A 15,794-nucleotide genomic window follows, 5' to 3' on the forward strand; every position below is an offset into this window, starting at 1 on the left:
GACAGCTACATGGAAAAGAATGAAATTAGAACACTCTCTAACACTGTACACAAAAATAAAATCAGAATGTAATTAAGACCTAAATGTAAGGCAGGTACTATAAAACTCTTACAGGAAAACTTAAGCAGAATGATCTTTGACATAAAAAATAGCAACATCTTGTTTGATCCATATCCTAGATATAATAACACTAAAAACAAAAATAAACCAATGGAATCTTATAATAAATTTAAATAGCCATGCGATTGTATAAGAAGTTAAATTTCTTTTTTTTTTTTTTGCCATTTCTTGGGCCGCTCCTGCGGCATATGGAGGTTACCGGGCTAGGGGTCGAATCGGAGCTGCAGCTGCCAGCCTACGCCAGAGTCACAGCAATGCAGGATCCAAGCCGCTTCTGCGACCTACACCACAGCTCACGGCAACGCCGGAACCCTGACCCACTGAGCAAAGGCAGGGATCAAACCCTCAACCTCATGGTTCCTAGTCGGATTCGTAAACCACTCTGCCACGACGGGAACTCCAAGAAGTTAAATTTCTAAGATGAAAACTACATTCAAAAGATAAACACAGAAATACGGTTACAGTTGTTTAACTTCTACTATACAAGATTTAACAATATTTACCTAAGGTTGAATAGGAGTGTAGAACAATGAATTGCAAATGGTATACTGGTAAAATTTAGTCTCTATTTTTTTCACATTACTGTATACAAACTTTCTTTACTAAAGTTTAATTCATCTAGACCAGTGTCTCTTGAAATAAATACTATGAATTTTATTTTCCTCCAAATTTTTGAGTAATACTTTGAGATAAATAGAGTAAATTTCTAGAAAAGATACTTTAAAATGATGCTCAAAATAAAAGTGGGGAAATTTTTGGGGGGGGCAGGGAGCAGCTTCTCCCATGGCATATGAAAATCACAGGCTAGGGAGCAAAACGGAACTACAGCTCACAGCCTATGCTACCACCACAGCAATGCAGGATCCAAGCTGCGTCTGTGACCTAAAAACCTACAACATATGTCACAGCAACACCAGATCCTTAACCATCTGAGCATGGCTAGGAATCAAACCCACATCCTCTTGGGTCCTAATCAGGGTTTTTACTATTGAGCCACATTGGGAACTCCCAAAAATGTGGAACTCCTTAATCTCAGTTTGTATGCTTATTTTTGAAGGTGGATTTGAAGAAATTATGGACTCCTGCTGATCCACCATCACCATTTTATAGAACATTAAGCTACACTGCAACTGTGTGTCATTATCCAACAGAACATGGCATAAAACACACACAAAAAATATAAAATAATCTTAAAGACTATCATTGAGAATCGACTCTGAAATTTTTATGTCTAGCCATCTATGAATTGATGAAATAACTGATGTTGATGTATAATTGATGCTGTTAAATAAAGTGATAAAGCTACATATTATAATCAGAGGATAGGATTGACAAGCCCTATCCTTAGCACTTGTTAAAAACACAGTAGTGATCATAAGCTGAATAGATCCCCAAAAGAATAATCACAGACTTTCCCCACATACAAACCACTTTCAAATAAAATATTTAATTTCATTAATTATCTTTTAAGGAAGTTGCATATCATATTTTACCCTTTGTTTTTTCTTTTTTACTTTCCAGGTCAACCATCATTTCCAAAATATGAGCAATTCTACCATGGTGACTAAATTTCTCCTCATAAGCTTTGCTGATACATGGAAGTTAAGGGTCCTGCACTCCATGTTGTTCCTTTTCATATACTTGGCTACCTTGTTGGGTAATCTTCTCATTGTCACTGCCACCACACTTGACCAGAAACTTAACACACCCATGTACTTCTTCCTCAGAAATCTGTCTATTTTAGATATGTGCTACATTACTGTCACTGTACCTAATGCCTGTGTCTATTTTCTCACTGGTAACAGAACCATTTCTGTGGCTGCTTGTGCCACCCAGGTATTCTTGGTCATTTACTTTGCCTATGGGAGATTCTGTTCCTCACCATTACGGCTCAAGACCGCTATGTGGCCATCTGCCAGCCACTCCATTATACAATTATTATGAACAGAAAAGTCTGTATCCAAATGACACTTGTCTCCCTGCTCAGTGGGCTTGCCTATTCAGGTGTGCACACAGGTAAAACATTCCAATTGACCTTCTGTCGGTCCAATGTGATCCATCAGTTCTTTTGTGATGTCCCCTCTCTGCTGAGGATCTCCTGCTCTGACACCTCCAGTAACTTCATTTTACTTCTTCTATCTGCCATTATGGTTTGTGGGATCTGCTTTATCTTCATTACTGTGTCATATATTAACATACTTAGAGCTATGCTAAAGTTTTCAATTAGGGAGCAAAGAAAAGCCTTTTCCACCTGTGTCCCTCATATACTTGTGTTGTCTATCTTTCTCAGTTCCATCATCTCTGTGTACCTGAGGCCATCAGTAACATCAGAAACTATCAAGGACATGATTCTCTCTGCATTTTATACCATAGTTCCTTCATTTTTAAATCCTATCATCTACAGTCTTAGAAACACACAGATAAAGGAAGCTGTAAGGAGATTAGTATTTTAAACATTTTATTCTGGAAAACAATAAAAATCTACTTCAGTTGTATCTTAATGTCACTGAATGAGATCCAACCTTCTATAAAATAACCTTTTTTCTGGGTTTTATGCATTAGATTGCTCACTCCAAAATCATTCTAGTATGACCTGTGTAATTAAAGTATAATCACTGTGTTATATTAGCCTTTCAATTTATTCTCTATAAAATTAGCAACTCTATTTTAATGAATGAATATGATCCAAGATATTTGATGAGAATCAAATTTTTGATTATATAGGTTTGTGATTCCTTAACTACTAAAGTTATCAATATAGCTTCAAGGAATCCTTGGCAAGTAAAATATGGATGTAATTTATCTGAAGTCAGTCAGTGTAATTTGAAATAAGCATATAAATAATATGCTGCATAATTGTAAACACGTAAAAATCAAAAATAAACAATAGTCTATAATATATATGAAATGAAAACCAATATACTATATATCTGGAAAGTAAAGAAAAATTCCACAAAATATAAATGAAATGACCTGTGATTTTAGCATCAATTAATTATTGATAGTGGAATTTCCTTTTATTTGCTGTTACAGTGTAGACTTTAATTCCCTTGTCTTTGTCTTTTTTGCAATTACATCAGCAAATCCATTATGAATGATCCATTTTAGGGTGAAACATTTGTTGCTGGGTTAAAGGTAAAAGTTTCTTTCTTATGTTCTATATGTTATTATTTTTTTTTCTGTTGTGTGGTATCAAGTCTGGCAGTTCTGTGATATGACCCCTATTTTGTGGTCTAATTGTCAACCTATTTCAATTATTAAATTAATTTCAGTTTATTTGGAAATCATAACATAAAATTATATCTCTATTTTCTCTTAATTTTTTATAAATACTTCTTCATCTTGGATAATTTTTCCTACACTTTTTGTTCCTAAACTACTATATGCTTTTGCCTACTTGGTTCATAACACCTTTTGTACATACTCAGGATTAAATTGTCTAAGGAATTTTGTATAACGGACAACAGCCAAAAACCTATTTTATAAATTCATTAAGTTGTGGAAGACATGACAATTTCAGAAAATATATTTTGACACATCGGCGACAAAAAATAAATGAGTATATTACTTAAATACATCTTAAAATAGCCAAAATATGCTGCCGTATCATTCTATGCTTTGTCCCTATGGATTTAATTACTCTGAGTAATTCATACAAGTGGAATCATAGAGTATTTGTCTTTTTGTGAATGGCTTATTTCACTTAGTATAATGTGCTCGTTTCATCCATCCTAAAGCATATGTTAGAATAGTCTTCCTATTTAAAGCTAATAATTTTTCTTTGTATGTAATCCACAGTTCCATTATCCGTTCATCTTTGGTTGAGGCTTTGTGCTATGTCTACATTCTGATTATTTTTCTGTATTAATTAATCATGGTCCAAGAATGTGGACTGTATAATTCATACTTGGTGAAACACACTTAAATATTCTACGAGGCTGAAGAGTTTATATTCTGAGAAAAATTCAAAGCTTTCTATTAAGCTTATTTTTTAAGGTTTTAAATTTCCATTCCTCTCTCCTGTAAACACACACACACACACATGCACACATCTTTTTTTTTTAGAAGGAAATATCCAGACATCATTGTTATAGAGAGGTTTACGAAGGGACCAGTGATTTGTAATGACTGTGTGGGGTTGTCATAACATGCATAAGGGTCTACTTTTACTCTTTCATCTCAGGCAAGAAGATTGACTATATTGACCTAGTACATTTAAATTTATTTATATATCCATAATTTCTCTTGCCATTTGCCTTTGTTCTCTTGCAGTTGTTAAAAACAGAGAGGGAGTCGTTTGGTTAAATAAATTTCTACTGATATATAATTGTGTAACCAGAATATCTTTTACTCTACTCTTTATTTTTTTAAATTGAAGTAAAATATAGATAACATAAAATTTACCATATTAACAATTTAAAGTGCACAGTTGTGTAGCATGAAGTACATTCATACTGTTGTGAAGCCATTACCAACATCTATCTCCAGAATCTTTTCATCTTACAAAACTGAAATTCTGGAACCATCAAACAATGGGTATTTGATTTCACAGTTTCAGTTATCAGGGATAGGGTGCCCAGTATGTGGTTCAACCCTGCACTTTCCAGGGAGTGTCTCTGATATCCCATTCCTCTACTAGGAATGCAGATCCCAATCTAATCACATCACCTCCTTTCCTACTTGATTAAGTGTGGATATTTCTTTATACCCTTGGTTGTAGAAGAACCTTTCTGTCATTCTCCAGTTTGTTTTCAGCAAATGTTGTGCCACATGTGGATGAATTTTTTGATGTGTTCTTGGGGAGAGATGTGTTCAACATCTTCTTATCACAACATCCTTAGATCTCTTTTTTTCTAGGTTTGCTTTGACTGCTATTTATGAGAATTTAAAAATGTAGCATTTCTATTTGTGATCACTCCTCTTTTTTACTACCCCCTTTCCCAAGAAATAAGAAGCAATGAAAATCCGTTTCTTGATCTCTCGGGAGACTTGTTCATGTGTTCAACATGTACACAAATGAAAAAATATCATGTATTTTTAGAAATTACCAGTGTATAAGTGTTCGAAATTTGAAATACCATATAAGCCTAGCCTAGATGATAGGCTGCTTCCTCTTTCAAGGGCTTATAGTGTGGAACCATATTATCAGAAGCACCAACTCCAAATGTGATAGCTACTTCTGAAGGATCTTAGCATCTTCATATTCAAATGAATCTAAATTTACAATAAAAGAGACTATTAGACATGCAAAGGACATTTGCCTCAGGTGTTACAGTACTGTCTGCAATGTTTTGTACATAATTTACAAAAAAATCCTGTCCTTTATGACTGTGATAGTCATGTAATAGTTATAAACAACATTATTAACTTTAATACCTTTTAGAAATATGGCTAGGTTTGTTTAATTTTGCATATTTTCCCTCGAAATTGCTTGAGTAGTAAAATTAGTCTAGAAAATATCAGGATTATAAGTATTATTATCAATTGTGTACAAATCAAAAAGGGGGAAAATTAAAATTGTATCAAGAGGAGTTCACGTTTTCTGTGAGGATGCAATTTTGATCCCTGGCCTTCCTCTTTGTGTTTAGGATCCAGTGTTGTTTCAAGCTGTGGGGAAGTTCACCCTAGCCCGGGAAATTTGATATGCCACAGGGCATAATCAAGCAAGTAAATTTGGAGTTCCTGTCATGGCTCAGTGTTTAACGAATCTGACTAGGAAACATGAGGTTGCAGGTTCAATCCCTGACTTCGCTAAGGGGGTTAAGGATCTGGCGTTGCTGTGAGCTGTGGTGTAGGCCACAGACGTGGCTCGGATCCTATGTTGCTGTGGCTCTGGCTGTAGGCCAGTGGCTATAGCTCCGATTCGATCCCTAGCCGGGAAACTGCCATATGCCACAGGTCTGGCCCTAGAAAATATTAAAAAGAAAAAAAAAAAAAGAAAGTAAATCTGAAGCATTTCCAACTTATACAATCAATATAGGAATATCTTGAAATATTTTATCATAATTTTCTTGATTAAAATGTTATTTTTCACACATTTTCTTACAGACTCTTTTGTCTGCTGGTTTCTTAGAAAATGGAAGAAAGTGTTCAAGAAAACAGGAACAAATGAATAGAATACAGAATTTACCAGTGATAAGTAAGTTGGAATTTGGCTTTACATATATAGCATCAGCTGACAAAGGCTTTCACCACAATACTGTGAGGCACTTAAGTGGAAAACTTTTCTTCACTCTTTTTTTTTTTTTGTCTTTTCTAGGGCCACACCCACTGCATATGGAGGTTCCCAGGCTAGGTGTCTAATCAGAGCTGTAGCTGCCAGCCTATACCAAAGACAGCAACAAAGCCTTGTCTGCAAACTACGCCACAGCTCCCAGCAATGCCAGATCCTTAACCCACCAAGAGAGGCCAGGGATCAAATCTGCAACCTCATGATCCCTAGTCAGATTCATTAACCACTGAGCTATGATGGGAACTCCTCTTCACTCTCTTCTTGTTGGAAACTTACAGTAGAAAATTTGCAAATATAAGACATAATAAGGAAGGTAAAGGTGTCACCACAAATTTCTATCACAAAGGCAGGAATTACAATTTCATTGCTGAAATGGTCAGGGCAGGATAGTATGAAGAACAGTGGCATCTTGTTTAGACTGAGGGTTCATGATCACAGAGGAGTGGAGGGACCGCCAGATTGTCACTTTGTGGTCATAGGCCATAACAGTGAGAGAAAGAGATGTTCAAGTTTCAAAGTGGAGCAGAGAGTAAAAAAAATCCTTTCTACCTGTGTCTCTCTACATCCGTGTGGTGTTTTTCTTCCTCAGCACTGGGTTTTACATACACCTGAGGCCATCTGAAATCTCTGCTGTGATTCAGAATACGTTCCTTTCTGATTTTGATTCCATAATTCCCCACTCTTCAGCACTATTATATACATTCTTAGAAATAAATAAATAAAATGTTCAATTAAGAAATTCATAAAATGAATATTTAATTCAAGAAATATGATGGAAATTGAAGCGGATCCTCCTAATTTATTGAGCAAAATTCTTGTTTTAGGTAATAAACTGAGATCAAAGTTTGGGATTATATTTGAATAATTTATGCCAATTAAATAGTGTCATTATCACATCTCATTTATCAAAATCTTTCCTTTGGAATGTTTTGAATTTTCTGAATATGCCACTAGGTAAAAGATCCTCTGTTGCAAATAGATGGTCCCTTTTTAACAAGTGGATAGCCCTCAAAAAACTTTTCAGTCTGAAAAAAAAACATTCTTAGAAATATTTATGTTAAGATTCTGCTTTATATTTTCAAATATATCTTCAAATATAAAATATATATCAAATATAAAATATATATCAAATATAAAATATATCTTCAAATATAAAAGCTTTTAATTAAAACAGCATAGGTTAATTTCAAAAAGCCAAACATTGGGAGTTCTCATTGTGACTCAGAAATAAGGAACCTGACTAGTTTCCATGAGGACACAGTTTCAATACCTGGCCTCACTCAGTCAGTTAAGGATCCAGCATTGCTGTGAGCTATGGTATAGGTTGCAGAAGTGGCTTGGATTCTGCAGCTGTGGCTATATTATGGACTGGCAACTGTGGCTATGTTGTAGACTGGCAGATGCTGTTCTGATTCTACCCCAAGTCTGGGAACTTCCATATTCCAAAAGTTGCACCCCCCCAAAAAATGAAAAAAGCCAAAGGTGATATTATAGAAGAGATTAAAAACATTTTCACTTAGTTGTTCATGAGTACATGTGAAGGAATTCCTTCCAGCTTGGATTACTTTTATTTATTTATTTTTCGATTGCTGTTGTATGACTTCCAAAACTATATTAAATAGTTTCATTAATATATTAAATAGTTTCATCAATAAATGGAAGTATACATTTTATATACATATAAAATATCCCCACATATCCCATCATAATAAAAAGAATACATGAAAAACAGCTAACATCATCGTAGGTCATGAAAGATGAAAAATCAGCTGATAGTCTTATAGGAGTTAACTTGTACACGACTCTTGGTTTTTCTATTGCTGTCCTTAGAATTCTCTCATTGTCTTTAATCAATAAATAAATTAATATTGTTAAAATTGCATCTGGAGGAGTTCACGTTGTGGCTCAGTGGGTTAAGAACATGATATGGTGTCTGCGAGGATGCAGGTTTGATCCCTGGCCTTGCTCAGTGGGATAAGGATCTGGTGTGGCTGCAACAGTGGCGTAGGTCACCCTAGCCAAGGAAATTCCACATGCCACAGGTGCAGCCATAAAAAGAAAATAAAATACAAAAAAATTGCTTGTGGTTAATATTTTTAGTAGAATATCATGATAAATAAATAGGAGTATTCCGTAGTCTAGAAAAATGGGTCAAATTCCATCTTTATATATATATATATATATATATATATATATATTTGAATATAACTAAGGCTTTACTAAATAATAAATGAGTAACTTCATGAAGGATTTGTTATGACTAAAATAATCAAAAAAGTAAATGTAAAAGTAATATGTGAAATGAAAAACAAATTAAATGTTAACCACCTAGCCCTATTAATGACCATCAGTCTTGATTAGAATTTTGTATATTTTAGTCTACTTTGAGATGTCTTATCCTCTTTTTTTTTTTTTTTTTTGTCCTTTTTGCCATTTCTTGGGCCGCTCCTGCGGCATATGGAGGTTCCCGGGCTAGGGGTCGAATCGGAGCTGTAGCTGCCAGCCTACGCCAGAGCCACAGCAACGCAGGATCCGAGCCGCGTCTGTGACCTACACCACAGCTCACGGCAACGCCAGAGCCTTGACCCACTGAGCAAGGGCAGGGATCGAACCCGCAACCTCATGGTTCCTAGTCGGATTCGTTAACCACTGTGCCACGACGGGAACTCTGAGATGTCTTATCCTAATGGAACTTGTAGCATCAGGAGATGGGAATTACAATCCTGTAGCAAAGGCTTCCTCACTTTATTACTCATCTGACCTTAGAGAATGCAAAACCCTTGAAGGTGACTCCTCTGAAGGCAAAGAAAGAGAATACCAGAAGAAAATTAAATGTTAAAAGACCTTCGCTATATAACGTCACATAATTTTTACAGTTTTTTAAACTGAATCTTTTAGATGAAAGATATTTTCAGGGATTACTAAAATATTTATTATATATTACATAAACAACACTGATTTTTACTTTTACACAAAGACTTAGCTTTTATTTTTATCAACATTTCAATTATTTTATTTTTTTATAAATAAAACTCATGGAAAGTGATATTTGATGGGCCAGTATTGGTTCTTGGATATTTACAAGATGAAGGGCACCAATTAACAGCAAGAAAAAAAATATTTCTGACCAATTTATAAGCACTAACCCATACTCACTATTGTCATTCAAATCAAATACTAATGATTCGTGTTATACCAAAATACCTCTATGATATTGTCTCATGGTAGAGGTTTGGTATCTCTGTCTATGATTCCTCTGTATCAGATGGCAACACTTATCGTAGAAAGTTCCTTAAGATAATGCAGTTTTTAAAAATAGCTTACTTAGGAGGAATCCCTTGTAAAATATTCCAAGGTTAAAGAACTCCATCTTTAAACTCTCTATCTGTGGATAACTGTATGATTCGTACAAAACTGGATAATAGTTGTTATTGTATTACAAATAGGAATAGATTATCCTAGGTGTCACCGGATAAGATATTTAGACTTTGTGCCAGGTTGTTGGTTGTGGTGATGTAAACAGGATTTATGCAAGCTTACTCTTAGAACATAGAGACAAGCTCATCAACAACTCATGGGCTGCAAACTTCAGGTACAAGATCAATGAGGAAATGACTGCTCCATGGCCTCCACCCCAACTGCAAGTTCATCGAGAGACAAAATAATGAGTACTTGATTATTTCTGGGGCTGATATAGAGTATGTGGTACAAATCTTAGATTTTAAGTGTGCAATGAAATGGAAGAGTGGAACAAATCTTCCTTTCTATAAATATTTCTTTATGCCTCTCTGTGCTTAATTTTAGTAAAACATTTACTCCTTTTTCTTAAAAAAAAAATAATAGTTTAAGAAAACCTTAGATGGAATAAGGACTAAAGGGCTAAATGAAAAACATGCACTGATTTTTATGGATGAAGACACTGAAGGCTGAAGAATTGGAGGTACTTGCCTTAAGGGAACATAGGCAGACTTGAGTAGGTCTTGTAACTTATAGCCTTGCTGTCAGTGGTGCAAGCATTTTACATATCACTTTTCTGTAAAAATTATAAAAAATACATGGGCACCTGCGTTCCTTGAATCCACTCTGCAAATTATTTACAAGCAATGTTTTTGTGATTGCCATATTGAAACACAGAAGAAACTCCCATCAGAAACAGTGGGTCTCCCTAGTCGTGGCGCTTATTGAAGTATGTGATTTCTTTAGGGGTCCTGGCAGGCAAAGTATATGGTTAACAAAAGGATTTGGTTCTGAATGAGTCCCTGGAATGGTGTCCCAGACAGTAATGAATATTTGATGAAACTGACTAACTGCATTAGCATTTTACTATCTAATAATTGTGTGATATATTTCCCTTTGATTTGATCATTCCAGCTTTTTGAAATGCTAACCACAATTTCACAATACAAAGAAGATGTAGAGACATATGTAAAGGTTTGCATTTATTTTCAAAATTGAACAAGCATAGTTAGGGCTTGCTTGAGAACGTCTCATGAGAAAATACAACTGAAGCTATAATTTGTATATAATGAGCAGACAGTGTAACAAGTGTGATACAAAAACAAAAAATATTTCCAGAGTATTCTATTCTGGAAACTTTGGCCTAGAGTAATCTTTTGAAACGGAGATATTGCATTTTAAAAATAGACATTGCCAAAGAGAATCCTAAATTAATACCTGAAACTTCAGTACTTTGAGAAGAAATATATAGATTAATGCACATAAGAATTGAAAAGCACTTTCTTATATAAAAAAGGATGCAAAAAGACTCTGTAGTCCTGCTCTCATTATGAAAGCCTGGATGTCAAAAATGGAAGAAAGGATTTCCCGTTGTGGCTTAGTGGTTAATAAACCCAACTAGTATCCATGAAGAGGCGGGTTCTAACCCTGGCCTTGCTCAGTCGGTTAAGGCAGCTACAAATCCGATTCAAGCCTGGGAACCTCCATATGCCATGGGTGCTGCCCTAGGAAGACAAAAAAAAAAAAAATTTTAAAAATGGAAGAAGTTGCCTCTGAGTGTTTCTAGAGGGCAAACAGAGGAGGTTTTACAAACAGCTTTTAATCCAAGTGAACAGAGAAATTCCTAGTAAAGGGGCTGTTGCACTGAAGTAGCATGGATCACACTCTAATTTGTCAGAAAGTTCACCAGTGTTATAAGCAGGGGAGGGCTGAAGATACAACCTTGAGATTCCATTGTCACTTGATTTAAAGTCTTAGGCAGAAGTTGCATCCTTCTCACTTAAAGTTGGGTAGGAAAAAATGATTTGCAACTATCCCTTCTCAATCAAATTTGTATTCCTTGACAAAAATAGGAGATACTGTTTGCAACTGTTTGCAAGCATGCAATAAATATATCACTTTAACTTAGTATGTGGTATAGTATAATAAAAAGTAATTTAAGTAAGCTTAAATATAATTTCACTAAATAAAATCATGTCAAATTTGCCCAATAACTTTTAGTTTTTTGTTACGGTCTCACAATTTGCAGGCCAAGCATAACTATGCTTTTCAAAGCCATTAGGTTTTCTCAAACTTAAATGTGATGCACGTGTTTTTCTGAGAATTTATACAATAAAGTATTTCCTTCCAAAAAGGAATATCTTGGGGAAAATACAGAATCTAAATGCTGAATAATCTCCACCAGGAGCGCCAGAGTTTATAGACCAGATATTCAAGAGGTATCTGCCAGAGTTTATAGACCAGATATACAAGAGGTATCTGCAATTCAAATTCATAGATTTTACTTGGACATGTAAATTGCTTAGTGAGAAATTGGGACTTTTCTCACATTTACCAGTAGTTTTGAAAGAGCAAATATGTATGTGTATAGTATTAGCATTTTACTTTACATTATATAAAATATTTTCACCTGTCATGCTGAGTTTCTTATTTGATCTATAGAGCTGTCTGGAATGTTATATCATCTAAATTTAATATAAATGAAAACTGAGGCTCAGAGAGTTTAGGGAGAAAAGCCAGTGTCACAGAATTGATTTATGTCATAGCCAGGAGAACTTATTTTTGCTGATTCAAAAATTTTTTTAGGGTGTACCCTTGGACTCAGCAATAACGAACCCATCTAGTATTCATCAAGATGTGGGTTCCATTCCTGGACTCGCTCAGGGGTTTAAGGATCTGAATCTGGCATTGCCATGAGCTGTGGCGTGGCTTGCAGACACAGTTGAGACCTGGTGTTGCTGTGGCTGTGGTGTAGGCTAGTGGCTGTATCTCCAATTGGATCCCTAGCCTGGGAACTTCCATATGCCCTGGGCGTGACCCTAAAAAAAAAAAGACAAAAATTTGTTTTACTGTGTATCTATTACATCATGTCTGAAGCAAATTTTTGATAAAGTCACTGAATCATTTCAGACACTTTCCAGTAATTCTCATTTGTACTAAATCATAGCAAAAAGCAATACAATCTGTGCCCAGCATAAAGTCAAGCATATCCTTCTCAAAATATCCCCCCATAATGAGATAGCAGATAAAATTAACCTAACTGGGCTTACTCTCATAAATTAGAGTTTTTATGTATAGTCAAGAAGGTAAGACCAGTTAGCTGCAAAATGTAGAAGCCTTTGTTATTACTGGAACTATAAAGCCAGGTAGGAAAAAAAAATAGTACGCCAGAAAAAAATGTTAAAGATTTAGGAATGAATGTGAATGGACAGCAAAGAGAGTTATTCGATTTGTAAAGCAATATACAATTTTCCTTCTGTTAGTGGTGACTTAGAACATGAAAAAATTAAACCTTAAATGTGGGAGGTGTGGAACTAATTAAAATATTAATATTTGGCTATTCCATAAATTGCACAGGATTTTTCCTTTAGATTCATATTTTAATGAGATCTATTAATTGAAAGTCAAACAGCAAAAGAAAAATGAGGCAGGTTGTAAATGATGATGAAGTTGTACATGGTGTCAGGCAAATTTGTGAGACCTGGTGCAAAGATTCTGAAATTATCCAAATAAAAAGGATAGATATGAAAAAGAGAGTTGTTTACTCTCAAAATCAGCAGTCCAGGTTATAATTAATGTGGTATTGCCTGATTCTGACTAATTTCACTAGTCACATTAATGATTACATATAATTAAAAATTTAACTATACATGTTTAATGATTCACACTGTTGGCATGTTTTATTTTATAATCACAATAAATGTCTAGTCATTTTTCTGGGCTATAAGAGCAAAAAATTATATGAGATTGCTTGGTCCAAAAATCCCTGCCATCAACAGCCTGTATGACCATGGGAATATTACTCTCAAATATGCCATCAGTGAAAGAGGGTTTTATAACTCATCACTTAAGTTTACTGTGAAACTCAATGTGTCAAGAGACATGAAGCACTTGGCACAAAGTAAACTCTCTGCAATATCATAATTGTTCTTAATAGTAATTTTTCTGTGCACTTGGCTCAAATGCTTTTATTTTAAATGTATTTAGAGGAGTACAGACTAGTTTGATCAGTTTAACTTCCAAACATATTGGTTGGAAAACCAATATAGCTTGCTCTGACATATTTAACATTAAACATATGGAAAACCATCTTTAACTTTCAAAAAGTTTGTTGTGGATTTTTTTTTCTTTATCATCATCTGAGATTGTATAAAACACAGTCAATGAGTTTTTCTTAATTACAAATTACTATGATATAATTCCAGTTTCCAAAAATAATAGATATAATATATATGTCCTCATGATAGTATCTCTGGATCTTAATTGTTAATGATAAATGCTAATGCCTACCATAATCCTAATGCTACTTACACATCATCCTAAAATGGAAATGTCTTTTAAAAAAATAAACAAAAATAATTCTGGAGCACTGAAAACCTCTTGTATATCTGGGTTTGCAAGAGTAATTTCCAATCCTCCCTTCACTTCATTCAATTTTGTCTGCCATGTAAATTAACATATAGCAAGAGAACATTGCCAGACAGTGATTTGTAGCTCAAATACGGTAATCCAGAAATACGGTGTATCACCCATATTTGTGGCTAAATGGCAGACATAAATATAATCAACAGCTAGTCCTGACATGTGAAGATGGAGGTGATAAAGATAATAAAGATAGGTGGAGAAGGATACCAGTTTAAAAGAATCCAAAGTAGTATGTTTGCACACACAGATGCCCACAGACTCTAGACAAGGATATATTTCACAACTTTATAGCATGATGTTCACCCTTAAATGTTGTTAACATGTATCACTGTAGTACAATATCATCTGCTGACATTATCTTGTCCAATGATTTTAAAGACTTCTTGATTTTAAATTATCAGTTTTACCTAAAAAACATACCAGGATAAATCAGTTGCTAAGTATCAGTAGCAAAGTAATACAAAAACATTTTTTAAATGTTTTCTACCAACTTTTAGAAATTTACTTCCTAAACATCAAATTCTATGCTCTCCTAATTCCCTGCAAAAATCATTTTTTTATGGAAATTCTAGGTCACAGATGTGGTATCATGGGATCAATGGAAGGGTACAACATATCTTCCGTGGATTTTACCTTCATGGGGTTGTTCAACAGAAAGGACATATCAGGCCTTCTTTTTGCCATCATCTCTACCATATTTTTTACCGCGTTGATAGCCAACGGAGTCATGATATTCTTGATCTGCACAGACTCACGCCTCCACATCCCCATGTACTTCCTACTCAGCCACCTCTCCTTCATTGACATGATGTACATCTCTACCATTGTGCCCAAAATGCTGATGGACTTTCTTCTGGATCAAAGGACCATTTCCTTTGTGGGGTGCACAGCTCAACACTTCCTCTATCTCACCCTTGTGGGAGCTGAGATTTTCCCTCCTTGGCCTCATGGACTATGATTGCTATGTGGCCTTCTGTAACCCCCTCCACTATCCTATCCTCATGAGCCGCCGTGGTTGTTGGATGATTATAGCAGGTTCCTGGTTTGGGGCCTCTTTGGATGGATTCCTTCTAACCCCCATCACCATGAGTTTCCCCTTTTGCAGTTCCTGGGAGATTAACCGTTTCTTCTGTGAGGCACCTGCAGTCCTGAGATTGGCTTGTGCAGACACAGGTCTCTATGAGACAGTGATGTACGTGTGCTGTGTTTTGATGCTGCTGATTCCTTTCTCAGTGGTGATTGCTTCCTATGCCCAAATCCTAACCACTGTCCACCGCATGAGCTCAGTGGAGGGGAGGAAGAAAGCATTTGCCACCTGCTCATCTCACATGACAGTGGTGACCCTGTTCTATGGTGCTGCCATGTACACCTACATGCTGCCACACTCTTACCACAGGCCAGAGCAAGACAAAGTTTTCTCTGTGTTCTACACCATCCCCACACCCATGCTTAACCCACTCATCTATAGTTTGAGGAACAAGGATGTGACTGGAGCTATGAAGAGGGCACTGGGCAGGTTCAAGGGTAAACAAAGGGTGTCAGGGGATACCTTTTAACACTT

The 15,794-nt window shown here is 35.4% G+C and overlaps 1 protein-coding gene and 1 pseudogene across 1 annotated transcript; both read left to right on the forward strand.

Annotated features, from left to right (window-relative positions):
* Window positions 1,663-2,573, forward strand: LOC110259742 (annotated as a pseudogene).
* Window positions 14,706-15,789, forward strand: LOC100623502 (olfactory receptor 2T1-like). Its single transcript, XM_021085482.1, is given in 2 exon segments — window positions 14,706-15,167; window positions 15,169-15,789. Coding segments are annotated over 2 exon segments (996 nt in total). The 5' UTR covers window positions 14,706-14,792.

This window comes from Sus scrofa, chromosome 2, assembly GCF_000003025.6.
Source record: "Sus scrofa isolate TJ Tabasco breed Duroc chromosome 2, Sscrofa11.1, whole genome shotgun sequence".
In the NCBI taxonomy this organism is placed as follows: Eukaryota; Metazoa; Chordata; class Mammalia; order Artiodactyla; family Suidae; genus Sus; species Sus scrofa.